This window comes from Meleagris gallopavo, chromosome 26 (genome assembly GCF_905368555.1).
Source record: "Meleagris gallopavo chromosome 26, MGAL_WU_HG_1.1, whole genome shotgun sequence".
NCBI classification, from domain to species: Eukaryota; Metazoa; Chordata; class Aves; order Galliformes; family Phasianidae; genus Meleagris; species Meleagris gallopavo.
The window spans coordinates 3,157,501-3,184,607 of NC_139429.1; the positions used below are offsets into that span (position 1 = coordinate 3,157,501).

At 41.5% G+C, this 27,107-nt stretch overlaps 3 protein-coding genes across 6 annotated transcripts in view; 1 reads left to right on the forward strand and 2 right to left on the reverse strand.

The window, feature by feature from the left end:
• Positions 1–12,885, reverse strand: part of JHY (junctional cadherin complex regulator) — a 16,043-nt gene extending 3,158 nt beyond the window's left edge. Inside the window, exons 1-7 of one of the 3 annotated variants that reach the window (XM_019623019.2) lie at positions 12,781–12,885; positions 11,989–12,364; positions 9,360–9,858; positions 6,415–6,525; positions 3,836–4,362; positions 2,710–2,986; positions 755–835 (exon numbers count right to left, since the gene is read on the reverse strand). In XM_019623019.2, the coding sequence (XP_019478564.2) occupies positions 755–835; positions 2,710–2,986; positions 3,836–4,362; positions 6,415–6,525; positions 9,360–9,858; positions 11,989–12,332 (1,839 nt within the window). In that variant the 5' untranslated portion in view covers positions 12,333–12,364; positions 12,781–12,885. Of the gene's footprint in view, positions 1–754; positions 836–2,709; positions 2,987–3,835; positions 4,363–6,414; positions 6,526–9,359; positions 9,859–11,988; positions 12,365–12,674 lie in introns of all 3 variants that reach the window. The other 2 variants (XM_019623018.2, XM_010723650.3) reach the window with 2 other exon arrangements.
• A 4-nt stretch (positions 12,886–12,889) lies between these two features.
• LOC109371009 (uncharacterized) overlaps positions 12,890–27,107 on the forward strand; it is a 214,789-nt gene continuing 200,571 nt past the window's right edge. The window contains exons 1-2 of the transcript XR_014879734.1: positions 12,890–13,025; positions 16,618–16,811. The gene's annotated coding sequence lies outside the window, so the exon portion shown is untranslated. The remainder of the gene's footprint in view (positions 13,026–16,617; positions 16,812–27,107) is intronic.
• On the reverse strand, positions 13,034–26,463 carry CRTAM (cytotoxic and regulatory T cell molecule). Of its 2 annotated transcripts, none has more exons than XM_010723652.4 (12): positions 26,128–26,463; positions 23,298–23,444; positions 21,366–21,518; positions 21,022–21,153; positions 18,421–18,591; positions 18,124–18,195; positions 17,886–17,951; positions 16,699–16,767; positions 16,107–16,208; positions 15,545–15,691; positions 15,120–15,203; positions 13,034–14,670 (listed from the first exon to the last, which is right to left on the reverse strand). In XM_010723652.4, exons 1-12 carry the CDS (start codon positions 26,174–26,176, stop codon positions 14,540–14,542), a joined length of 1,323 nt encoding a protein of 440 aa, XP_010721954.2. In that variant the 5' UTR covers positions 26,177–26,463; the 3' UTR covers positions 13,034–14,539. The 2 variants fall into 2 exon arrangements, with proteins under 2 accessions (XP_010721954.2, XP_010721953.2); XM_010723651.4 differs by having other exon boundaries at positions 16,699–16,794.

A 27,107-nucleotide genomic window follows, 5' to 3' on the forward strand; every position in this document is an offset into this window, starting at 1 on the left:
CTTTCATTGCAATAATACCACATCAGCACGCCAGGCTCCACAAGTGTTATGGAGCTGTTAAAGACACACTGTGTCCCAGGCTCAGTCCATTCCAATCTGAGATCTCTAATCTCTCTCATATATGGGAAGGCTGAGGAAATCAGAGGAAATGACCCCAAAAGGATGATCATTTTATCATACTTGCTTCCTGCTGTCCTACAAGCTTTCTCTAGAGAATGTCAAAATGTTATCAGATTAATAGTCTCAAAGCATGGAGTATAGAGCTTGCAGCACTTTAGATACACAGTGCTACCAGAGGAAAACAGGTCAAATGATACCAACTGACACTTGCCTCAAACCCTGTTTTCATTTCAACGGGGGAATGATACCTGGCACTAGCTTAATAGCAAGTCAAGTTCACCCAGCTGTTTTCTTCTCATGTTTATACCACTTATATCTTCTTTGACTTCCACTTTCAAGGTTAGGAAATAACATCTTTTACACTGGGAATGTCAGCGCAACTCAGCCATGTGAGTATACGATCTCCAGCTACTCCTGTTGAGCTAATGTCTGTTCAGAGGGCTGAAATGACCCACATTACAGTTATCTTCCCTTCTATTTGAAATCTCTCCTTATGATCTTAAGCTAGACCTAGAGTCAAGCACACAAAGGCAAACACAAACTGTTTCTCAGTGATAACTTCTCTGTCATTCTCCCCTGCCAAAGTTCACTTTGCTCAACTGAAAAGCAGAGTGTTAAGATGGGGACCACTTACTTTTTCCTTGATTGCTTCATAGTCAGGTCCAAGGCCTCCAAGCTTTACATCCAGATTGATACAGGCTTTTGAGCTATATGGCTGCAAAACACACCTCAGTGACAGATTTTCCTTTATATAATATATATATACACACTATTCCATTGATATAAAGCATAATTAAATCAGTCTTGTAGTGGACACCAAACTCAAGAGCAGGATTCAACTTGCAGTCTGAGTGTTACCTCTGCCATGTCTCATTTCAAGAATTCTAAGTGACCAAAAAGAAAGATTGAGGTAATTGTGGAAATCAAATTATTCTGCATTTCCTTTGAATCTAGATGGGTAATTACCAATCATCCAAATTACAAAGCCATGCTTTCTCAGTCAAAAATGACATTATGTGAGCTTTAAATGGGTGAAAGTGACCCATCTGGCAGTTATCAGAATGAAATTGCAAAGAAACTTTTATAAGAGAAGCAGACAAAAATGCCTGACTTTAGTGGCAAAAAAAATTAGGCATCTATTATTTGTTATAGTAACCTTTCTTTGTTCTCAAACTGCAATGTAAAAATTGTTGCCTGGCTGTTGAAACATATGTGCCTTGCAGCACAGGAAGTTCTACAAATGCACAGGGAAGACAAGTGATGCCATTTGAACTCTTTGAGACTTTACTATGGAGAATTTTTCAAGCTCTCTTTTGAGAAGACTTGGTTAATTTTTTAAGATTGAATGTATGTTAAGAAATTGTCAGGGAGAACTCAAGATGGTCAGCCACAAAGTAATGCAGAAAGAGTAAGAAATTTCAGTATGTAAAAGAAATGTGCACATTTTCAAGTTAAATTCAACTGCAAAGAAACTAAACCCAAGCATTTAAACTTCTATTTGATGTGATGTTCGTATCAGCTATTGCTTCTCTTCTGTGATATGCCAGAAGTGAGTGAGCACTCTGTATTTTCAAATCCAAAATGTGCATGCAATGAGTAGGACTGCATTTGTTTATTACAAAAAGGTCTGTGAGACCTAGAGAGTTGTATTCTTGTGGCATTCCTCACACACAAAGTGTGAGAAAGCTACTGAAAATACAGGACAAAAATGATGTTTTGAACTCAGGGGATCAGAAAGGGAAGGAAATCTGCTCTTCAGTTCTGATTGTAGTCCAACTAATTCTTCTTAGAGGCATTCAAGCAGCAATACACAAATTGCCTCCTAGATGAAGCACATGAGTAATTACTCCAGCTTAGTTTGTCTGCCCTGAAATGTGGAGCTAACTTCTTAAACATTTAATTTGTCATGGATGCACAGGGATACCCCTATGCTGCTCCACTGCATCTGCGTAACTGGTTACAGTATGAAATCTGAACACACAGGAAAAACAAAAGGAAGCAGGTTTTAATAAGGACCACAGTGGGATTGTCAGCAGACCTGTAATAATGTTTATGCTGTTAGCCTTACAAATCCTCTAAGTTTGGTCTTGTTCAGTTTGATTCCCTTGGAAACCAAGAGATTTGTGTCGGATAGCAAATGAGCATGACCAGGATAATGGTTTGTTCAGATCTGAAGCCTGGCTACCTGCTGCTTTATACAAACAGCTTTATTCTAAATCATTTTATCACTGGTTACCCAAAAGGACAAACACTGTTCTGTGTGTTCTTAGAGATAATCAAGTCTCAAAGTAATGGAGGGAGAGGTGGTGAACTACCTCGCTCTCTAGATTAAAATGATTTGGTCAGAAAAAACACCAGTAAATGTCTTCATCTTCAGTGTCTGTTTCTACCTTTATTCCTTCATTTTTAATGCTCTAGGCAAGTCATCGTACGTTCATGTGCTTTCTCTCTGTAAGAATGAAAAAGTTCTCATTTCTCCTTCCCTTTCTTATTTTTAGAGAAGATCTCTGGGTTATCAAGAAAAAGAAAATATTAATCAGTGGAGAAAGTAGAAATGTACAGTTCTCTAATCTACATCTATTTGCTTACCTTCTTGCAGACTTTACGCTGTTTTTGCTTTTCCATTTGCATGAGATAACCTTCAGAGTTGCTTCGACTTATTTTCACTTGATTTCCTTCACCTCTCTCTGAATCTACCTCTGAATCACTTTCTCTGTGGGGTATTAGAGGTGGAAGTGGGCTGAACAAGTGCAAGTCATCAGCTTCTCTCAAACAAGACATTTCTTGGTACTGTTGCTCCATGGTTTGTTGCTGGAAGGCTGTACAAAAGGCTGCTGGTGAACTGTGAACAGAAGCTTGGGAAGGCCTCAAAAAAAAGAAAAAAAATTGTTATTTGTATACAGCAAATAGTATAATAAATCATCTGTACAAAGAATGATCTTGACTCACAGAAGCTAAGGGGAACAAGAAAATGGACATGTGGGAATCTCACAGTGACTGACTTTGCTTGCATCCAAGTTCATAGAAATTGAGTCATGTGAACGGAAAAAAATTAGATGGGGAAATGTTCAGCCTTATGTAAAGCTAGCTTAAGTCAACAAAAACTGCCTTTAAAGGGCTTTGGATCATGCCTGCTGAGTATTGAAATAATTAATGATTTGTCTACCTGAAATTCTACATAGCTGATTTTAGACTTTCATGCCCTTTACCATGTCAACACTGTCCAGTCTTTGTTTCCAGAACTTGTGCACAAAAATGATTACCTCCTACAGCAATCAGCAAACTCTCACAAAATCAGCCAAAATGTGTCTGTCTATTCATGATGGCAAATAGGGACAACTTTCAAAACTTGTGTGACAGGCCAGAATTGGTGCTAGAATGACTCTACAGGGCAAGTTTTGATATAACTCTATGCAGATAGCCCTAGACTTAAGTTTATGCACAGTACTCTTCACCATCTGCTTTTCAAACTTCCCCCTCTAGCCTTTAGGGGAAAACTTTCAACTGTGGAAAATTCTGTATGCAAGAGAGCATGAAGTCTAGAACTGTCCCTTTCCAGTAACCCATAGAAAATCAATAGTTAGAATGAATTTTAAGTTAGTAGTAATCTATAGAGGTAGGTTTGAACCAAATCATTTTGTCTTTTGAACCGTAAAAAAACCCAATTTTCTTTATCCAAGTGTTATCAGGACATAGTTTCAGCACACATACTTACCATAAACTACTGGTAGCATAAATTTGTCTTTTGCAATCCTGAAGCAATACTTGATCCTTTGCCATTTCTTGATAGTTAGCATTAAAAGTAGATGAACTCTTCTTTAGATTTGGATGTGCCTGAGCACTGGTACTGCCATCTCTCGGGAAAAATGGCACAGTGGCATGGTTGTATAAATGTTGCTGGCCACGTGGAAGTCCTTTTGGACGATCATGCTGGTAATTCTTGTTGTTCTTGCTAGTACATGCTGGGAAATTATTTAAGCAAGTATCTGAATTTGCTGCTGTATTGGTGTCAGGGCCAACAGAAGGATTTGGGCACTTCTGCAGTGCATTGCTGTTGACTTGTTCCACTGCCTGCAGGGGAGCAGTCTGAAATTCTGACATCTGGTATTGCCTGTAGTGCCAAGACTTTGGTTTTGCTGGTCTTCCTGCCTGCTGATGGTTATCACTCTTTGAACAAGCCCTTCCTTCGAGATTCTGGTTGGACTTTACTTTGTTTCTTTGGGACCACTTGTTCTGGTGATCCTAAAACAAGTTATCAAAAGTGGAGTTGATTTCAGTGGTTGCTCTTTTATATGTTTATTATGATCAACAATATGCAAGTGTATAGATAATTTGCCTGTTACAATGCCCACAGTCTCAACCTGAAAGGAGTTACAGCAATGTTGTGTAGGGCTGAATGAATACCTGGGTGAAAATTAATGTTAAAAGTGAACTTTTAGCATAGGGTGACATGTTAAAGGGAAAACATCTGTTTCCTAAGGTCCGGAATGGTAGGACAACAGTTTCACTTTGTGGTATTTGTAAGGTTTTGGCTTAAGGAAACACATCCTGATGGAAGGACCCTTAAAGAGACCGAGGTATAATGATGTAACCCTGAGTCAGTCATTATACTTGTGGCTATAACAGCTGATGGCCTGGCTAGACTTAATCCAAAATTTAAAAGAAGTATGCACCTCTATTTGTGAACAGCACTATAAATGTCATTCAGGTGCTGAGGGACAATGCATAATGCAACTTTAAAGCACTGCTTAGTGGTCTGAGACAAGTTCTGAAGCAGAGCACTAAAAAAAAAATGGGTCCTTACAGAACATATCTGAGAAATGATGCTCTGGTAAATACTGAGTGAGGGAGCTTTATCTGAAGGAGGTGCAAAACCAGGTGCCCTTAATTAGACAGACGACTATTTTGAACCCTGTAGACAAGAGGTAGCTCACTGTCAGCCACCCAGGGAAAACGTTTCAGAAATCAAATCAGTTCTTGTCTTTTAAAGTAAATTGTACCAAATTTCATAAAAAGATGGCTATATGTATATATATATCTACCCTGTTAGATTGGTCCACAACAGAAACAAACTTATGTCAATGATTTAAATGATTTCACTTCTAAACCAAGCACTCCTCCCTATCCTGTGTCTTGAAAAACATTATCTAGATGATAAGAAAAAAATCAAGAATTTAAGCACACCAGGACTACTGTATTCAGCTAAACCAACACTCTCTAAAACTGGGGTTTATTCACTGCTTTCCAATTACAGCATCCTGTGTTGCCCATTTTGAGGAAAGGCATGGCTTTCCTTCTAGGTAATACACAAATCCATTCTCAGTCCATTTAATCTTCGTCAGCACTACAATCCTCCATTTCATCCTCCTGTCTCTCTAGGGTTCTTTTGTTAGCAACACTTGCAACTACTGCATAACATATGCACTCAGAATAACTACTTAATGGTAGGTATTAAATCCACATACAGAGAAGCATGTTTTGGTGAAAGCTTTAGCGCTGGGGAATCCTGACTCCTGGTGCCAAGATGATGATTTGTTAACTCGACCTCTGCTGCAATGATTAGTGCTCTGCCTTACTGTGCCAATGGTGGAAAGCATGAGCTACTGCCAAAATGAGACCAGGCCAATGTTTTCCCATTTAAATGGAATGAGGAGCCCTGCGAAATACCTCTCATTCTGAAACTTCAAATTTAAAGCATGTCTCTTAATACAAACAGCAGCATAAAATCTTGTTTGCTCTTTATAAAAATTCAGCTTCAACTCTTAAGCGAACAGTGAGGAATTTGAACAGTCTGCTGAACTACTTCAAATTTAATGCAAGGACATTTACTAGGTTTGTTAACAATAATTCCAGTTAGTTTGAATTTCTGGTTCTGAAATCCTTGTTTTTTTTCCCACCAGTGATGACAACCTGGTCTCTTCACTGCTCCAAAGGCTATCCTGTCGTATTGGTTTGAAAGCCCAGCGTGAAATAGATCTATATGCTTATGTGTATGCAGTAGGTTACTGCAGCTTCTACTTGTAACACTCTTTATGGCCACCCCTTAATGTTTGCTGGGCGTTTATGGGACAAATAACGCAACAGCAGTTGAGTTCTAGCTCAGAATCCTCACAACCGAGGAAATACAACAATGTGCAGAATAAGCTACATCCTTGTCACGATGTGCAGATTTACACCTAAGAATTTAATGTAATTAATTTGTACTCTCAAAGTAATGAGCTTACAGCTTGAAACAGTCAAACTTGCATGTTTTGACAAATACATTTCAATTACTGTGTTCTATCAAAAAGGAACCTTGAGCTGCTGTGAATTCAGGTACCATTTGTCTTCGGGGTGCATTTTCATGTTTGGGTATGGCAAGGCACTCTGAGCTGGTTCCTCATCAACAGTTTTAGTATCTGCAACCTAAAAAAAATAGAATGTTTATGACCACATGCTAATATAGCCTAGTCAGAATAAAGGGTCTAAAAGTTTTGGAGGTGGATGAGAAACAATTTGACTCGTAGTAAAGCTCAAATAGTAAAGTGAGGTATTATATAAATAGATAACAAGAAAATGAAAAGCTGAAAAAAATAAATGAAAAGCAAGGAAAACAAACAAACAAACACCATTAACAGTTATAGGATAGCAGGGAGTATTCCTTTACTTTTGGACAGAAGGGAGGAAAAGAAAATTGCATTTTAGGAGTTGAGAGATTGGGAGAACTAGAAAAAGGCAGGCAGGGTCTATTGCTGAGCTTTCAGGTGAACTTGCTGCCCCAAGTGTCTATGCAGATTCTTTTAGCTGTCACTAGATAAGTTAACAAATTGAAAGTTACCACATAGGTTTCCTGAACCAGGGATAGATGCAGCTTGGCAGTCAGCAAGATGTTTTTGGTGGAACCGACTGCCTCACTGTATTGATGGTTTACTGGGCAGGTAAAGCATACTTCTACATTATCTCTTTGAAAGAGGAACAGGACACAACCTCTGCCAGCATTTTTTTGTGAACTATTCTATTAATACCAATCAAATTGAGAAAATGATCAAATGAAATTGCATTTTGAGCATCATAAGCTGTGTAATGCCTATTCTGTTAAATTGAGGCCCATAATTGCTTCTCTACTGAAAAGATACAACAAAGACAGCAATCATGGCATGTCATTATCCCAGACTAGAAAACCGGCCTTTGCAGCGAGGACTTCAAAGGCTTGTGGTTCTCGAATTGCATTTGGCTGCTATTGTTGTAGCGCAGGCAATCTTGATTAGGTGTTTACACTGAGGTAAGGCACAGTGCACAGAGAGTCTGAGTGCCTTGGTCTAGAGCCATTAAAAAATTGTACATTATGTTCCTTGCTTTGAAGTAAGGGGCTTGTAGGTAGGAAAGCAACTCATATTGAGTACAGCTGAGCTAGATTTGGCTGCTACTTCTCTCTGTCTGCCTCTCTTTCTCTCCCTCCCTGAAATTTGTCATCAGGCAACAATGCAAAGAACTTGATGCTTTATAAAATACTGAATAAATTAGGAAATATACGGATCAACAGACATTTATAGTATGTTTTGGTACATACAGCCTGCTGTCCGTATGCAGAGGTAACACCAGTAAATTCTGCAAGAATAAGGCTGCAAATATTTTACATGATACTACATCAATTGAATAAACTTGTATGCAGTGTACTTATTTCAAGTGTCCACAACTATCATTTCCACAGTGCCCAACACCTAACAGCAGTTACACCAGTAAAAAAGCTTCAAAGTCCTTAAAAGCTCAAAAATAATCCAGTATAGGATAAAACTGCATTCAGAATGTGTTCCACGTTTCCAGAAGGCTGCACATGGTTTGTTGGCTTCTCTTTGCAGAGAATAAAAATGCTGGTTTTGCATTTCTAATAGTTTTCCAGGTAAGGTGGTTGGCCTAATTGAGAAGATTTAATTGCTGAGTTGAGAATCACGAGCCTTGAGACAAAGGGCCAGCTCTGGTCAACAAGATGCTCCTACCAGGCCTTCATGCACTTCTCCAACAAGATGAAGGAATGGGTGTCTTGATTAAGAACAAGAAAGGTAAGTATTCCTTCCTGTGTGTATAATCAGTGAATATACAGATGTTATAATTAAAAAATATACAGGGAAGTTAGGCTAAGTGAGATTATTGCAACAGGAAGATAATAAATGGAAAATGCTTACCGATGTTGTAGGCTGATGGCTACCTCAGCCAGGTAATTTTGGCATACAGTCCTGATTTTAGCAGTGTTGGGTTTGTTGCTGTTGTTTTTTCCTACTACAGAAAGCATCTGTGCTACAAAGTCCTGATCCCTGGCTCCAATGCTTACATATGAATCATTTTAAGAATTCCCCATATAGTAAACATAATCATATCAACACAACTTTAATTAGCAGCCATCTATGCTAATTATTTTTACCATCTAGTAAATTATAACTGAAAAAAACAAGTGCTTTTAACAGCTCTGAGAGAAAAGAGCATGTCCACTGTTGCTTTCATTGTAATACAGTCGGCAGATGCCCTCTAGTGTTGTGTCAACCACTCATTAGCCACAAAAAAAAAAAACGTGTCACAAGTTTCTAGTTTTGCAAGTGAATGATTTTCTGCCCTGTAACTCATAGAGTGATTCAGTGACTTCCATATTGTCATTATGCATGATGTGCAGCAAGTAAAAGCAACAGACTCTTGTATAATTGCTCATTAGGAACTGTTATTACATTTCCACTTAATCCTTAATGCAGTGTTTGACATTTCACAGTCAATCATAAGAAGGCCAAACCCTTGTAACCCAATTACAACATATTACAAGTACTTACTGATTGATTCCAAATACCAGGTTTGGTCTGGGTGAGAAAGCAAGTAGGGTAATGGGTTGCCTGACCACTCAAATTCACATCTTTTCTGGATTCTCCTAAATGTGTGACACTAAACGACAGTGATGAGCCCATGAAAGCAGGGTATTACCAAATTCATGTCAGCCAAGCTGAGGAAAATCTGATGCTCCTAAAAATAAGGTATGATGTAGAATCTATGGGAAAGAAGACAGCATTTCTTTCAGGAATACTGAGAGGTTGCCTCCATGATGATGCAGATGCTTCATGGCCAGGAATATACGTAGCACCGATAGGTGAATCAGATTCTCATAGGAAATTGTTAAGTTCTAAGTTGCATGATAGCCTCGTGCAAACCTGTAAGACCATATAGATATTTCAACAGCAGGCTTTGGTTTATAGCAGTTAGAACTTGCCAAAGTTACCTACCTGCTCTTGAATAACTTCCTGCTTTTTGCCATGCAACTGAAGATAGGATTTGTTCTTGTCTGTACGCAATCCTAAAGTCCGCTTGTTTTTTTCCACAAAATCTTTTTTTGCTCTTTGAGGTCGATCTTCTGGAATCCGAAGAGAAAAAGCACTGCTGTATGTACTAAGACTATCTTTGAAATAATAGCCATCTGAAGATTCATTCCCTCTGGTATGTAACCTAAAAGGTTCACTGCAGATGAAGGCATTTGGCTCATGAAAGCTCAGTAATTCTGTACCAAACTCAGAGAATGACTCCTGAAACTTTGCCTCCTGTTGATTCTTTTCTCCTGAGGAGACACTGGAATGGAGGTAAAATGAATCTTGGGAAAGGTCCACACTGCCTCCTTCAGCAACGTGGTGTGTTTTTTCTACTTCAGAAAATTCCACTGCTTCTTTTGTGTTCTTCCAGTTAGGATTGTACTTTAGGCTGAAATATTTGTCTACAGGCTGCTGCTCCCTATTTAAAACAGAAATATAAAGTTATTCATGTATAAATTGCATACATTCTACGTTTCTCAGTGTACAATTTGAGCCTGCCAGTGTTCTGCAAACACAACCAACCACACCAGTTCAGTGCGCACAGTGGGGCCAATTGTGGGACCAAGACCAGAACAGTTTTATAAAACACGTTTGAGTATAAAATTTAGGCAGGACCTCCTTTTCATCTTTAATTTCCATTATCAGTATTAATTGGCCTAACATTCAGATCACAGTGGTATACAACCTTGATCCTAAATTTGGCATGGATATTATAAGCACTAGCAGAATCAGCTAAAAGATAAAACAGCTGCATCTTATTGTTTCCATTCTGATGATGCCACATACAAAACACAGACTGCTTTGTAAAACAAAAGTGATGTACCTGCTAAGATTCTACTCTCAAATCTCAGTAGAACCAATAATAACTGCCTAAGCTGAATTCTCTAAACTGCAGCATAGCCATCATATTAACACTTCCACAAATCATTTATTCCTTCTTTCTCAACTGGTTAAGTATATATCAGTATTTCAAGAGGCTTCTAAGTAATAAAAAAGTCTGTTTCTCTAGCAGTGCTTTTCATTTCAGATAAGCATGATGGTATCCTGTATACTGGAGATGATTTACACCAGTGAAAATATTATTATTTGTAGTTGTCATACACTGCAGGTAAACAAAAATATGTGGCTATATTTTGAAATGAATATAGAAATATTTGATATAATTGTAATGATTCAAATAGCAGAGTATAATGGTAGAGAGTTCTATTGTGCTGAAATGTGTGCACAGCAGCTCAACAAGATTATGCAGGCCAGGTCAGCACACGGGAACAAAATGAGTGTGAAGAGCTCCTTCATCTCTAATCATCTGCAGACAAGAAGTGCACCTTTTATTCCTCCCCCCAACTTGATATAAAGGTTAGATGGACTCTGTACTCAACAACAAAAGTGTGGTACGTAGACAACAGCTGCAGCATTTCCTCTTCAAATTCCGAGGTTAGTAATGGATGTAGAGAGGGGGGTTCATATGCATATGCTGTGATATTTGCTCTGGTTAATGGACTGTATTTGAGTACTTGCTAGGCTAAGTTCAAACAAAATAAAATCAAATTTCCATTTAATGAAGAGCCCCACATTCAGCATAGTATTCAGTCAAAAAAATTACTAAAAATTAGAGCATGTTTCTAGTACAATTAACATCATTTGCACTCACAATAAAATGTTCAGTAACTGGCCATTTTGCCTGTTGAGGACGTGAATAAAAGCATGCTATTAATCATTTAGTCTTCATTTGTTTGCCACTTTATTTTAAGTAGACAATTAAATTGAAACTGCACATTATTATTACTTCAGGTTTAATTTAATCCCTATAAACTTGAGAATTATTCCCAATTTATAGTGTTAAACCTTTCATGCATAAGACAGCAAATTTGATTTTATTTATGTAGCAAGTTAATGCTTTCCTAAAGAATGTTTAATGATGGTAACACTCAATTTTAGATTTATGCAGCTTTAAGAACAAAACTGTGTTTTTTCAACCTATCAGCTTTTGCCTTTATGTTTTCTTACACAGTGACCTAGTTTGCTCAGCATGGATCTTTTTGCAGGAAATAAAAGGAGGATGTGTTTTCTCTGTGTTTTCTTTTCTTTCTCCCCAATTCCAGCTCCTGAACTCCTCTCCCCCATGTTCTCAAAAACGCCACACAAACCATTTGCCACTTCGTACCTTCCTGCTTGCCTGTTTTAGACAGAAATGAAAGGGCTTGTAGTATGAACATCTGTATGCAGAGCCTAGAGCCTATAAAATCTGTGAGGGATGTTTTCTCTCCATCTTAACCTCACTGGTGTTGTAGCCAATGTGATCAACAGCAGGAGAAATGGGTATAATGATTACGAATGTGGATAAGACACAACAGTAGTTGTGCATATTACTTGGTCCTTGGGTGTCCTTAATAGCACTTCAGTGATCTAAGTTGGTTTTGAAGAGGTAACGTGTATCCTGAGGCTTTCAAGGGTTAGAACAACCACACTCATCTACTGAAAACCTATGCCTTACCTTCCATCATTCTCTTTCTTTCGTACTCAGTGTGTATACTGCACTGTGACATACCTAGCTCCTTCTTGCTCCTCTGAACTTGTCTTCTCCAAGCTATCTTCTTCCTCTAAGCTGTCATTCTCCAGCTGCCCAGCACTCAGTCCTACCAGCTCGTCATTAGCACGAATCCGTTGCTGGAGCTCTAACTGATACTGCCTTTCCAGAACAAGGCTTTCACAGTCGGAGTCCTGACAGTCATGCAGCTCTGAGTCAATGCTCCCTTCACTTGCAGGTGGCCTTTTCCAACTTGCAGGATGAAAGCTTGGTTGCGTGAGCTCACTCTGAGGAAAGCATTCCTTACTCACGTGGAAAGTGTATGGAGAAGAAACCGTAACGTATTCCGTATCGGAGGCGTTCATGCTGTGCTGGACACTGATGGTTTACACCAACCCTGTGTTTGGAAAACAGGAAAGTGAACGAAGCAGGCCATACAGTCGGTGAAGATGTTTGTGTTAGTTAGGAGTTGTGGCAGTGATCTACAGTTAAAAAGTTTATCCTCACCCATGGCACGGGTTAATACCAAGGAATGCATGACTTTTTAATGAAATTTTCCTTAGAGTGATGTATTATTGGTAACAAAGCTAATCATGCACAAAACAGATCGTGGAAAAGAAAGCAGAGCTAAAAACAAAGCAAAACAAAGGCAAAGAGCCATCTGACAGCTGCAGAGAGGTACAAGAAGCAGTGTGTGCTCCCTTTACCCAACTCCTTAGGCTGGCGCAACGCAGTGAAAAGCACACGAACGCTTCTGGTTAATTTCCTTCCATTAAAGCCTTCCTAAATCATCTGCAACCCTGGATCGGATACCGGAGTTAAGGGTGGGCTGGGAGCAGCCCGCCTCTACGCTGCCCTCCCCCAGCACCCCCCGGTCGCAGTGGGCTGGGCCGCGCCGTCGCCATGGTTACGGCGGAGGACGCGGCGCGGCACCTACCAAGTGCTGGGCTTTGGGGGGGGGGATGAAATGAGCGTGCCCGGGGTGCGGACCCCAGGCTGGGGAGCGAGAAGTCAGATCGTTCCCTGCGGTGAAATAAAAACACTTGAAAAGCCGACAGGTAGGCTGTGGTAAAATCAGGTTGGTTTATTAGAACGATGGTTGCCGCCTGTTGAGGTGAAACTGTACCGTGGGCGTTATGCGATGTGGCAGCGCGGGATTCGATCGCAGCACTCGGGCGTGCCGCGCGCGCGGGAACGCGGGGCGCTGAGGGGCGCTGAGGGGCGCTGAGGGGCGCTGAGGGGCGCTGAGGGGCGCTGCCGAAGGGAGGGCTGTGCTTCCTCCCTGTGCACAGATTGCATCTGCAAAGGCAGTTTTTTTCTGTACGTTTCATACGTGCAAAGCAAACACTTGATGTTGGTGTTTGTTCCTCTTGTTCCTGGCCCGGGCTCTGCACTGTGAGCTGCCAGGTAGATCTATGTTTGTATACAAAATGCTTACTCTCCCCAGATCAAAAATTACAGAATCATAGAATTGCCTGGGTTGAAAAGGACCACAATGATACTTTAGTTCCAACCCCCTGCTAGGTGCAGGGTCGCCAACCACCAGACCAGGCTGCCCAGAACCATGTCCAGCTTGGCCTTGAATGCCTCCAGGGATGGGGCATCCACAACCTCCTGAAATGAAGTAATGTTTTCATTTTTCCACATAAAAACGAAATATTTCTAGCAGTCACTTCAAAGGCATTTACTTAATTTGATATCCAAGACCAGTTTGCAGAATAAAGTCTGGTGAGGAATAATCATCCCTTATGAGAAGAATAAATACAGCTTTCTCGTGTAGAGCATTCCCTTTATTTCAGGGGCCTGGTTGTGCCTTACAGAACCACAGCACAAGGTTCCTGCAGAAGAGCTCCCTGCTAACATCACTGAGTTGCTGTGCGAAAGGAATGTCCTGCTGCTTCTCACAGCTTGCCCACCACAGGCAAGTGCATTCACCCCTGGGTTGCAGAGTCCCACCATGTGGTTCCTCTTCTCCTTTGTCAACTTGAGATTTCCATAGAGGACAGCCATGTTGTTTTTAGATGCCTCTGACATCTGGATGTTTGGCTAAATACAGCTGGGTGCCCAGGTTTGGTTGTCAGAATGTGATGTTAGAAGTCCCGATTGGTTTCCATCACCTAAAGTTTCCTGGTCAGTCCTGTGCTTGCAGGGGAAGTGGCAGAAGTGGTGCTGACTATCTGCATATCCTGTGTTCCTTGGGACTAATTGCAAATTTCCTTGCCAGGACCTTAATAGCAATTAGGGTGGATTGAGGACCTGTATTTCTGGCAGTGATTGATTCTCATGGAATCATAAAGGTTGGAAAAGATCATTAAAATCACGTAGTCCAACTGTGAATTAAATCCTTTGAGGACTGCAGCTAAGCCGGTTTTCATATGTATGAATAGATATGTAGGAGCACTGTCCCTATCTACCAATCTTCAGAGGAAAACAATCCGAATTGTCTTTGGGATTTCAACTGTTTGTATGTCTGCTTCCTGAAATCATACTGATTTGTGAATGCTGAAACATAAATACCAGAAAACAGTGGTGTTTCTGTACATTTTATAGGCTTGCTAGGAGGATTCCTTTGCTATACATCTGTTTCTTTTCCACATGCAAACTGTTCCTCGGGTATTGTAGTGTTTTTCTCACTTGGATTCTTCTGTGTTGCTTCCACATATCCTTCTGTTACATACTGCACATTGGATTTCTGATTGACAGCTGAAAGACAAATACGTATTTATTACTGATTTTATAAAGGGGGAAGCACCTGCGTGAAATATATATTAATGATAGTGTTATAGAATGATGAAACACCCAGGATATTCAGGACTGTTTAACAATAGTTAAATTAAGTACAACTGATGATGTTTTGAACAGCATCCCATCAAATTAAATTTAGATAAAACCACTGGGATTATCTAGTCAAAACTATTCAATAAAAAGGCAATAATTTTAATTTTGTACAGCTCTGTGTCACCCTTGCTGAAGCTGCAATCTCTGTAGTAGGCCTCAGGATAGGAAAGGCTTAATTTTGCAATATTCCAGTTTACAGTGTGCAATTTGGAAGTGTCTCTGTGCAGTAAGGTGGGCAGCAATGTGCTTCTGCAGTGGTCAGTAGCAACACTTTGTCTGGTAAAGATCAACTTATGTTGGTTGAAACTTTTTACCTTGTCTCTTCTTCTCATGGCCTGGGCTTTCTTCGTTAGATCTGGATTTATAACTCTCCAAAGTCTGGTCTGAAGTATCATTTTCTGTGCAAAAATCAAATATAATTAAGATTTTCCCATGACTCTTCCTCACTCTCTTCCTTGAATATAAAAATCCTAGTCTTTTGGGGGCACAGAATGAGGATGCAGTAATTCTGGTCATTCACGAGGGATATGCTTAAGAAAAGAAAATATAGTTGAGTCACGTAGGGTGAAGCTTGATCTGAGGCCATTGCTTACGGGGGAATCTTCAGCAGCTGTTTGCAACAAGTCACAGCTACTGTTTGTAGACAGATGTTTAAGCAGAGGGCTGGGGGAGCTGTGTCTTATCTCAGCTATTCAGCCCCTCTGAAATAAAGCAGTTACTCAAACAGTCCATCACTCACCTCTCTTCCAAACTCCATGAGCTTTTTTCAGCTTCCATGCAAAAAGCACTACGATGATGAGCAGCACGACAATGAGAACTGCCACCAAGAGTGGCAGCAGGAAATCCTTCTTCTTCTTACTCATGCCTTCAGATTTCACACCTTTCTCTGTAAAAGCGGCAGATGTATGCTTGGGTTGTTAAAGAGCTTCCTGAGAGTTTCTAGTTATTAAAACAAGAATGATGTATCCTGGACCAGGCTGGATCAGCATAGTGGGAGAGCAGAATACACCCTGTTGGGCTCAGTTTTAAGACACAAGCTCAGTTGTTTTTCTACTTGTATGAAAAACTAAGTGAAGTCGGCAGACTTAGCCCTAGCAACAAATGGTAACATTCAGCTTTTTTCCAGATGGTAAAAATGGTTGCATTACTGTGGTCTCTCCCCAAGACTGCAAGTCAGTATTACGTTAGTGTACTGATACTAGCTTTGGAGGTGTATGTCTGGTCAGGAAGAATCAGCTGGGTGTTAGGAAGCTTGCTGCATGTTTGGAAACTGTCTCTGAAGAGTATTTAGGAGTTCTTACCAGCGGTGACGGTGGAAATCAGAGTTATGTTTTCACTTGGAAAGGAGGCTTCTGTCCTGAAAAGTTGCTCTGTGACTGTGCCATTGAGTGCTGTTTCAGTGCCTGGACAGATGAAAAGGAGAATGGTATTTCTAAGTAGGGCTAAGGGATGCTTGAAAATTCTGTATTTTTCCAACAAGTTTGAAGTCCAGAACACTTGATAATGTAGCAGAAAAGACTTCTGGAGCTCTTAAATCAAAAACTCCATGTTCACTTCCTTAACACGGTATTTCTTTTTAATATAGATACTGCATAAGCTTTATGAACAGAAAATCCTCAGAGTATCTTACTCAATAATTCTCATTTACAGACAAAAGGAGGGTGAGCTTTGATTTCATTATTTTTTTTAATTTTTCCTCTCCCTTACTTTGCTTTACCTGCTTGCAGATACAAGAATAGGCAGCTATTTTTTTCCTTAAAGCAGGTATTTTCTTGTATTCCCATCTAAGATTAACCTTTGCTGTCTTTATAGCTTTCAGAAGTGTAGTCACCCAGCGTGAGAGAATGGCTGCCCTGAGGACATCACCACAGCATGTCTGATGATGTAACGTACCATTAGGGATGTGGTGAGCAGAGGTACCAGACAGCTCTCCTGCTGCAGCTGATGTTGTTGCTCCGGGCCCTGCAGCTGATGTTGTTGCTCCGGGCCCTGCAGAAACAAGAGAGGTGGGTTCTGACTTCCTTACACATGTAGGCAATATCTTTTGGTATAATTAACTTTGATTTGTAGAACTGAAATGGTAACACATGCTGTGTCTGCCAAAACTTTACATTAATTTCCTTCCTTACCAGGTACATAAGCACACTGTGCTGTAAGATTCATGCTCCCTCTTACTACTCATAGAATTGTTTATCAACAGGATGTAGCCATACTGTGAAGTTTGTAACCAATGATATAGCACTTTTAAACAAACACAAAGAGTTCTTTCTAAAACAGTTGACTTTTCACTGCTTGCTCTGTAACACTAAGCAGATGTGGGTGCTGCTTTGGTGGGTTTGAGTCAAGCAATTTGTGCAGTGCAGCTTTTCATCCTCCTCTTGGAAACAGTTATCCTGTGGAATAGGTTCAATTTTCAGCCGCCTATATGCCCTGATAATCTTTGTTGCACAGTGCCACCTAGTGCAACCGTGCAGAGAAATCTCAGCTCACACCGTGCCTTTCTGACACTCCAGGAGAGGCAATCTGGCTACTGCCAACGGGAATGTAATTGTGCTGCATCTGATGGGAGAGAGCTTGCCTGCTTTTATGGCTGTGAAATGGAGGGCTTCCCTCACAAACAAGAAATGCTGCTTTTCTGAGTCATATATTTGTGTGTAAGATGGCTTATAGTGCTGTTCTCTGTAGTGTTTCTGCCTTGGTTTGATAAATGAGTGCAACTAAGTCTAAACTTACAAGTAGATGTGACAGCTGGTTGGAGGTTTTACTGGGCTGTCATCAATGCTGTGCCGCTAAATAATGCTAAACGGATTCTCTGGTACTGCAGAAGGGGTAGTTGGTTTTTCAGATCCTGGAGGAAAACTCCTCAAACACATGATAAAAATCAGAAGTCACGCTTTGCCACTGAACCCAGTCCATGGAAATGAAACCTGCTGTGGTATTTTTTGTGTTCTGGGCTGCTTGAGTCCCCTAACTTGAGCTGTGGTTAGATTTATAGTCCTTCCTTTCCACCTTTGGTTCCCCTGCCTTCTGACTATATTTAACACCATAAAGTGAGTAAAAAATGAAAGTATAACTCATACCATTATGTTGTGGGTAGCTTGGCGAGAAGTCTGTATTGCTGTTCAGACCTGACTCTGCTGTGGTCGCTGGGGAAAAAACCAAAGTTCTGAACGCTGTGCAAAATATTCCTCAGTGCAAACAGCAACTTTTACAGTCAAACCTCTACATAGAGACATTGCACAGTATTTTTTTGTGATAGATGTTATGGTTATCTGATCTGCGTATTAGTTACAAAAAGGCCAAGAAATTGGTGCCTACCTGTAGGCTGCACATACTCAGAGACATACGTATCCACCTCTAGCGTAGTTGACACAGGAGTTGTGTTTGTCACTGAAAAACAACAGTGGGTATTTAGGTATGTAGAAAAAGAAAAATAACTCACATAAAATCTTAGTTTGGAGTTCCTCTTTTGCCCCAGTAGGCTCTCTCTTGTAAAAACAAATTCCACACACGAGGTGGTAGACCACGTGTTTCAGTTTTGCATCTGCATCTGCATGACTTTCTCTACCTGAGTGCTCAAATGCAATAACTACTGTTCAAAGAGTGCTGTAGCACCTGTCCTGGCAACGTCCTCGAACTGGAAAGATGCTGTCAGCTTCCCTCCTCCCAGTGCTTTGTGGTGAACGAGGCAGCTGGCTGTTGAGTTGGGCCCATATGCCAGGACTGTGAGGGTGCTGGTTGTGGTCCATTTCTTCCTGTCGGCTTCTAACTTGTGCCTGGTGTCACCTACACAGCCGTGGGGAAAAAAAACATTGAAATGCTTTCTAGTCAAGAGCAATTTAATGAAAAACCTTCCAGGCACAATCTGCATTACCTCACTCCGTTACAATAGATTACTATGCACAAGTGATTCACTGTGTAAATGGATTGCATGGGATCCCAAAGACAGCAAGGTCACATTTTCCTCTTTGGCAGCTAAGTGCAGGCCTTGCTGCCCCTCCTGCAGCCAACCCAAAGCCTCTGCTTATTCTGTGACTCATGTGGGGAAATTCCCCTGCTGCAGGGCTCATACAGTCTGTAGGACTGCAATGGGATGTCCCAACACCCAGCGGCATTTCTTGTCCTTACTCAGCAGAATAAATCACCTACTTGTGGCTGTGGCCCTGATGCATAAGGACCTGCTGGTTTGCAGCATGGTTGAGGTGTAAAAAAGGCCTCACAAAGATAAATCACCATGGCATAATGAATTAAAGAGAGCTATGTGACAGGTCTGACATAGACCTCAGTCCTCCATATGTACTGACTTCTACTCATTTATATTGTATGGCATGATAAAGATGTATTTCATGTGACACAAAGAGACAAGTTTGAATTGCTCTGGTGGACTTTTTTTTTCAGATGTTTACCGTGGCACAATAATGTTGACTGTCTGCTTCTATGGTAGAGGTTCTCTGGAAAAAAGCCTAATGCTTTCTCTTTATCTGTACTGTGATATCTTCTTTATTTCTTAAACGAAAGAAATTCTTTCTTTCCAAATTAGCCTCTATGGATAATTTGTTGTATCACATTGACTGGTATTTCTCAGCCCTCTTTTCTGTCCCCCATGGGGTCACATGAGAATTCAGAAGGATTTCAGAGTGTTTTTGCTAGAAAGGAAATAATCTTTAATTGTCAGCAACAGCTCAGTAATTACAGCTGGTTTGCCCCTGCTGTGCCCTGATGGAACGGAGGCACTGCTAGTAATTAAAATATATTAGCTATTTTCTGATTAGTATAAATATTTGCAGTGAGTGATTCAAGCTGAGCATGGGGTGGAGTTGGGTGTGTGGAGAAGAGAGTTTTTGCTCAAAGATAGTCACCTGCAAGAAAGGAAAAGCACATGCAGAAAGCTTGAGAGGCACCAAATTAGAAGAGTTATTTTTCCATTCAAACACGAATTTGCATCAGCCACAAACAAGCTGGATGGTGAATCAGCACTTCTTCATGCAAATATCCCTTCATCCGATACCACCTCTAAGTTAAACCAATCAAACAAACACAGTATAGATCTTTGAAGTTTAATTTCCCTGCTGCTTGCAGGACGTGAGTCTGAAGGCCAGGTAGTTCTCATTGGTCTGATAGTCCTAATTTCTTACTGATGTTTGTGTTACAAGTCTCAAGATGCAAGTAGGACATGAAGGTAAGTGTCTGTAAGGCTTTTATTGAACTAAATGGAGAGATGCTTAGTTGGCCATGTATGTTGTGGAGGGTACCTGGTGTCTGTGTGGTGTGTTGGGCTGTTGTAAGTAGTAGATTTCAACTACTTTTTCTTTTTTTTTTTTCTCCCTCTCTCTAGTCTTGATTTCTAGCTTTATTCAGGCCAGCAGGCTTTTCTGTTTCTATCTTAAACTTTGTTCTGTGGGGAAAATCTTTTATGCTAAACTATGAAAATATTGCTTAATGATAGAAAATACAAATGAGTTTGTTAACATGTGAAAGAAAATACATTTGTACCTAGGGGTGTTTTCCTCACAGGTTGGTAGTGAGGTGCATTTCCTCTCCAGTGTGCAACAGTTACAGCTAATAAGGTAGTAGCTATTGGAACATGGCCTTCAAAGCAGCTGTTTCTATTGTACACAAGTGAAATTGAGCTACCTATCATCCACTAGTCTCATCTGTGTTCACCTAGGTGTGTGCAGGTCTGTAGCTGTTGCAGAGGGTTGTGAGCTGTGTGTTTTCTGAGCTCTGTTTTTGCTTCTTCTAGTGACTTACCTGCCTCTGAACAGGTTAATGAGAAAAGAGCAGCTGATGTGAGTGTGAGCTGCTCAGCACAGCTGAGGAAAGCCTGTACCAGTCACAAAATGGAAGCAGTTATAATGGTTTTATTAACTGACTTTGTGTTTGCGCTTTGCAAATTGTGCCTTCAGTTTTTGTTTCATTTCATGTCAGTGGAATTTCACTCTAGATTCTCAGTGGATTTTGGTGCCAAGTTATGTCATTCTTGCACTGAATACAAGCACATCAGGTGAGCCTTCTCCCCTGCACAGTATTTGGTGCTCGCTTTCCTCCTAACCTGTACCACCAAGGCCTGAGTTGTACAAAATGAAGAGGATGAGTGGGAGTCTCATCTAGTGATGTGTTTCCCCCTTCAGTACTTTTAAATGTGAACACTTGGATAAGTAAGACTAATAAATAAGGCTGATAAATAGAAATTGTTATATTGCCTTTAGCACTTACCCGGAAGCTGTATTCCATTATCCAACAGCCAGGTAACCTGGGGTTGTGGTTTACATCCTTGGGTATAGCAAGATAATGTAATGCTTCCTTCTGTGTCTTGGGATACTTGCAGTACAGGCTTAGAAGGAGCAGCTGCAGGAAGAATGTTTAGAATCAGTTGCAGTAAGTACTTCTATTTGGTTTTATGAGCAGCTGCATATGTAGTGTTATTTGGGAGGGCTGAGCTGAGACTGGGACTGTGTTGTGCTCAGTACTGTACAGTTGTATGCAAAAAGACAATCCTGGAGTCGAGGAGCTGGCTTTGTTATTTCATTCCTGTAGAATAGAGAAGGAAGAGAACTCACCTAACACCTCAACAGTTGTCATCTTGCTTTTGAACGGTGTGCTGTAGTAGAAGCATTTATATATGCCTTCATCACGCACTGTTACGTTAGAGAGTCTGATAGACAGTTCATCCTCTGAATAATGGGTAAGTTTGTACCTTGGATCTCTTAAGGCTGTAAGGAAGATAAAACTCAGCATGTTATGCGTGTTGGCATGTACAAGGATAATCAAAGCAGTGATGAGTGAGATTGGATTTGTCTACTGCATTTTTTTGTTTGTTTGCTCCTCAGCATTTGACATAACTGAGCAGTTCAAGCGTGAAGCATTTCTAGCTGGTGCTGCACTAGCACAGAGACAGCAGTTAAATGATGAAGGTGAAGAGTACATGCCCTGCCAATAGGGCTAACAGCATATATATATATTTTCCACTTTTAAAACCTATTGTGATGTTCATTTTGTCAAGTGAAAGGTGAACCGCTCTCCATCCTTTAGAGCTGCCTCCTAGCCATTGCACAGCCAGGGAGTCTTAGTCCTGTGTTGTCAAGTCTTACGGTAATTGGGGTCTTGAAATCTTTAGACAGATAAATACAAGCAAACATTGGGGTGTGAGGACACAATATCTAGTCAGAACAGCGATAAGGCTCGTGAATAAAGAACACAGAGCAAAGATGCGTGATGAACTTTCCCTTCCTCATTCCCTATTTCTCAAGACTTACTCTGGTCTTGAAAAAATCACTTCCTCTCTTTTGTCTCTATTATGGTGTGTAAATGAACATCACGGTCAGCCTATACTTCTTCATTAATGGTTTATTAATTGGGTGTTTCTCTTGTTCTATCCTTACCTAATTAGCTAGATGAGACTGTCTATGAGATGACTGTGCTCTACTGTGCAGTCCCATTTTTCTGTCTAGGTTTTCTAGTCTTTGCTTTGTTCCTCCTGTGGGAGTCTTGGGGACAAGCCAGCAAGTCACGTGGAGTACTGAAACTGGGGATGGGAATCAGTCATTAGAGATAAAAAGATCTCAAAAACTATCTTTATGTTTAATGTTTTAGATGAGGTCTTCTGAAAATATAGAGCTGGGAGAATATCACAGCTGTGCTGTAATTCGTGGTAGTGGTGAAATATAAAATGTAAGAATTGTAGACAACGAGAGCAGAAGAAACTGCTTCACAAAGTGGGTTTTGGGGAACCAGTGGGACAAAAGTTCACAGTGGTGATTCTGAATAAAAACTGAAAATGTCCATGCTTAACTTGGTTCCTCTCTAAATGAGGACCATTTTCTTTGGTATTGTAAGAGGACTTTGCAAATTCTTTGCAAACTCCTATCTTTGTGGATGTCGTATCATGCATCTTGCTGAGGGATGATCAAGGATATTGATGCTATGGGCTGAATCATCAGGTTTAAGACAGATACTGTTTTGTCTGCTTGAGCTACACTCTAATGCTATAGATACTCATGGATCTGTTCCTTCCCTGACCTTGTTAAATTGCTGTGTCAGCTCAGCAAAACTTCAAGCAGAGAAAGGTGAGAGATAGGGAATGGAAGGGAAGTCAGTAATAGCATCTCTGGCTCTGTCAACACGTATTAGAAACCATTGCTTATTTTCTAAACATTCCCCCTTGATACACTAAATGTAACATTGTTGATGAGAAGAAGAGCACCCCGAGCTTTCAGGCAGGTCTGCTCCTGTCTGTCTGAGGCAGTAGTGGGTTTTGTGCTAATCTGTTGGTGCTGGTAGTGAACACGGTTCATCGCTAAAAGCTCTGCTGCCAGACCACTCTTGTGGGGGTTTCCATTTCATCGGCTTCTGCCAGAAAGGGGCTGGATGTCAAACCACCCCCAGCAGTGACTGGGTGAGTCACAGCGATTCTGTGCCGGGGCTGGAAAGCCCACTGCTGGCTGACCCCTCTGCTCTGCATGGAAACTTCTGCACTGGGGTTTCACACTTACCCCAGTGATTGTCAAGGAAAATGGTAAACCCACGGGGGTTTAGCCACTGCCTGGTGGCTCTGCCATCACCGCTGAGCGTACAACGGAGGTTCAGGTCCTCTCCTTCCTGTAGGGTTATGGTTTCACTGCCAGCTCCCGGAAAATCCCCTGCCACAGAGAGGGGGAAAAGAAGACCCATTACAATGTGATGTGAAGTGTCCATGTTTAGCATGAAGCAACAAGTCAGCTTTCCTTTTCTCAAGAGTGTAAAGGTGAGGAAACATGTCTGTACAATTGTACCAATAGAATTAATTCACAGTCATCAGATAGGTCACCACAATCACTAGGTAGGACCTGTACCAGCAATTTGTTCCCTCTGTCTGCCAGCAGAGCCAGATGTAGTCACTACATGCTATTCCACATGAGTCAATGAAGAATTGATAGCATCCCCCCTCAATGCATGTGTGCTCCCCATATGAATCAGTTTTTGTATTCTTTTTTGTATTCTTTTCTGGAGTTGCTGAACCCAATCGGCAAGTGTGTGCAACTGAGTGGGAGCTGTGAATGACTGACAGCTCTGAGAGTGAGGCTTTTTTTCTGCAGGAAAGGTAATGCTGCAGCTGCTTTGAAGGCAGGATGCACAAAACTGGTCTGGCATGGGTTACTGAAATGAAATTTCATTCACTCCTCCAAGTTCATTTTAGAGACGAACTCTGGAATGTGTTTTTCTCAGCTTATTCACAGATGCATAGTACACTTTAAAAATATTTGATGACCCGGAATGAATTGCTTTCTCCAGAGATAGCATGCCCTGGAGAAATGGCTAAGATCGGTGCCCTGGTCAGAGTTAAGAAAATAGGCAGTAAGATGGTTTTATTTTTCATTCCTGTTTTAATCTTATTTTTCAGATAGCTGTCTGCTGAGTTCCTACTGCACACATGAGCACTGTGGTCTGGGGAAATGAATCCTCCTGGGCTTCAGAAAAGCTTTTCATTTTCTTACAAACATTTTAAAATGTAACAACTACAAAGCCATTTTAGGGCATTCCTATTGGACCTGATCTTTGATGCTGAAAGCAGTTTCTCAGGTTGTTTCACAGGGTTTGTGCAACCTGTGAGAGTTTGCAAAAGGGAGATGGCCTTGCAGGGGTTCCATTTGTGAAGGCCTGTGTCACCAGCAGCGTGCTGCTAAAGGAGCACAGAGGGCCTCGTGTGTGGTTTTCCACAGTGCTTTTCTATATTTTGCACAGTGGCTGCGTAGTGGCTCTTTCCTGTCGCTAGCAGCAGTGTGGGGTCTTTCAAGTTGCACCTTTTGAGGTTAGAGAACGAGAAAAAATGGGGGAGGTTGCTTGCTCTTAGAAATGAGCAACCCCCAGAATGGAGCATGCATGTAATTTCCATTTGAGACTATGGCTTCATGCAGACCATGGCTCACACATCAAATTTCTCTCCCCTTATGGAGCAGACTTGCACGGCTATGGTCTTCAAGCCACTCTGCTCTCTGCAGTGCAATCACTGCGGGGCAGAGGATGCTCCTGTACCAGATCCATAAGCCAGGTTTTTATGCTATGTGGATCCCAGGTGTCTTGAGTACCTGGAAAAATGTCTGCCATCAAGTGTGGCAATACATCCATCCACCTTAGCAAGACAGGCCAGCAGTTTCTTGCTAGAAATTGCACAGAGCGCAATGATACGTGCCTCTGCTGTTATTTTAGCCAGCAGAAAATACATACACTGCTGCAGTGATGAACACTAACTCAATCATTTCAGAGTTATCTTTAACACTGTTGCCTATAGAGACATCCTGTTCAACCAGTTATTTTTGACCTGTAGATGGGAGTCTGAGCTGCTTCTTGAGGTGCTGTGACAGACAGCTGAGAGCAGCTAGCGGGGCTCAGCGGCTGCAAACCTGTCATACAGCAGGCTCTGGCAGTGCTGGGGAAGAGGGGCTGTGCACCCAGAAAGAGGGTGCTGCTGGTTTGCAGCAAGCTGAAAGGGCACAACAAGAACTATTTCAGCTGGAGTGTGACTGACAGATTCTTAAGGTCCAAGTTCTGTTAAACACAATCAATGGTAATAAAATATCCCGAGTGTGCTGTGTTTAAAAAATGCTATGTTGCTGTTTAGACAGACTGGATATGGCCTCTGTAATAATGTCTTTGTGTGTGAGATTATTACTATAGTATCAGCAATAGCACTGCTACAGTTTCTGCTTTAGCGTTTAAGAAGGGAGAGACTATTAGGCCAGCACCAGAATTGTCATTCAGAGAATCCTGAGCTGTAGAAAGCTGTTTTGCCCCTTTCCTCACTGAAATCTTTCCATATTTGACATGGTCAAATGTGAACCTCACGCGCTCTCCCATGTATGAAAGAGATGAGCAAGGTAGGGATAGGATGCATCCTCTAGTCAGAGTGAAGAGGCTGAGCTTTTAAAGTGCTTTTCCTTTTCAGAGTACTTTGTGAGTGCTTTCTAAATTACTCTGACTTATTATATTAGCCTCTTTTTACAAAAATATGTGATCAAGTGCATATACAAATATCCAAGCCATGGAAAGTAAGCCATAAGCTGCTGCTCATGTTTAAGGGAGACTCCTTCAATTTCCCATTTCGAGTATGCTACCAGCTGCTGGGAGATGAGTTGGTCTCACTGACCCAGGGTTTAGGAATCAACTGGAACTCAGCACCCTGTCTGCTCCACAGCTTTGGAAGCTGGGTGACAACACAATGCTGTCAGTATGAAAACAACAGCAGCAAAACTGTGTTGTGTGTAACGCTCTATGTATGGCTCTGTAGATGGAGTTCTCCAGGCTGGGTCCCTTAGAAAGAAAGAAAGGTAAAAGTGCGTTGCTTACCTTGCAGCAGGAGCAGAGCTGAGACATGCAGTACCATGGTGAAAGTCATGTTGTGGTGGTGGTGTGGGCTATCTGCAGACTTCCTCTCCCTGTCGGGTCCCTTTTCAGCACAGTGGGAGCAGATTTACCATGACTTCATCTCTGCCGGGATCTCTGCCTCCTCTCCTTTTTTTCTGCAGTTCCTTTTTCATGTTTCCTATGTGCTGATGACTGCTGAGAAACCAGTGACCTCATGGGTCCCTAAGTGAAACTGGTGGGTGACAGGATTGGGGGCACCTCACCCTGCACAATTCAGCTCCATCTCAACCAGCACCCATGCAGGGGAGAGGGGAGGAGCTGTGGCTTAGGGTGAAGATTGAAAGAAATACTGGCCTGGGTTAAGCTGTGCAGCTATCCTGTAGGGACACTGTGCAGGGTTTAACTCCGGTGGATGGGCAGGCCCCCAGCAAGGCAGAGCATCTTTGGTGGGTACTGCTGTAGTGCAACCATCACAAGGTTGCTTGAAAACTCAGTTTGAATCTCTGGAAAAACAATCTTGCTCTGCTTGCAGGAATCCCGACAAACAAGCAAGGTAATTTGTTGTGTGGGTTGTGGCTCCATGGGGAGCAAAGAGCATCGGTGAGGTGCCAGCAGGACACACGGATCGCTGCTGAGCAGAGGTGTGGGGCAGGGATGAATGCAGTGGGGGCATCCAGAGGAGCAGTGGGTTTCCCAAGTCCCCTTGTTCCTTCTCGGGCAAGCTGGGGCATAGCAGAGCTCTCTTTGTCTCCTAAGTGTGTGATGTGCAGTAAGAGCACGAGACTCATCCAAGCCTGCTGTAGGCAGAGCCTCTTTTTGTGAAGCACTCTTGTGCTGCCTTCCAGCAAGGTTTCAGCACATCTTCCTTTGGCACCTTTCTGCAGCTGCCCAACCCTTTGCAAATGGTGAATACTGTCAAAATGAGCTGGCTTTAATAAGATATGAAACGTGCTATAAAATCA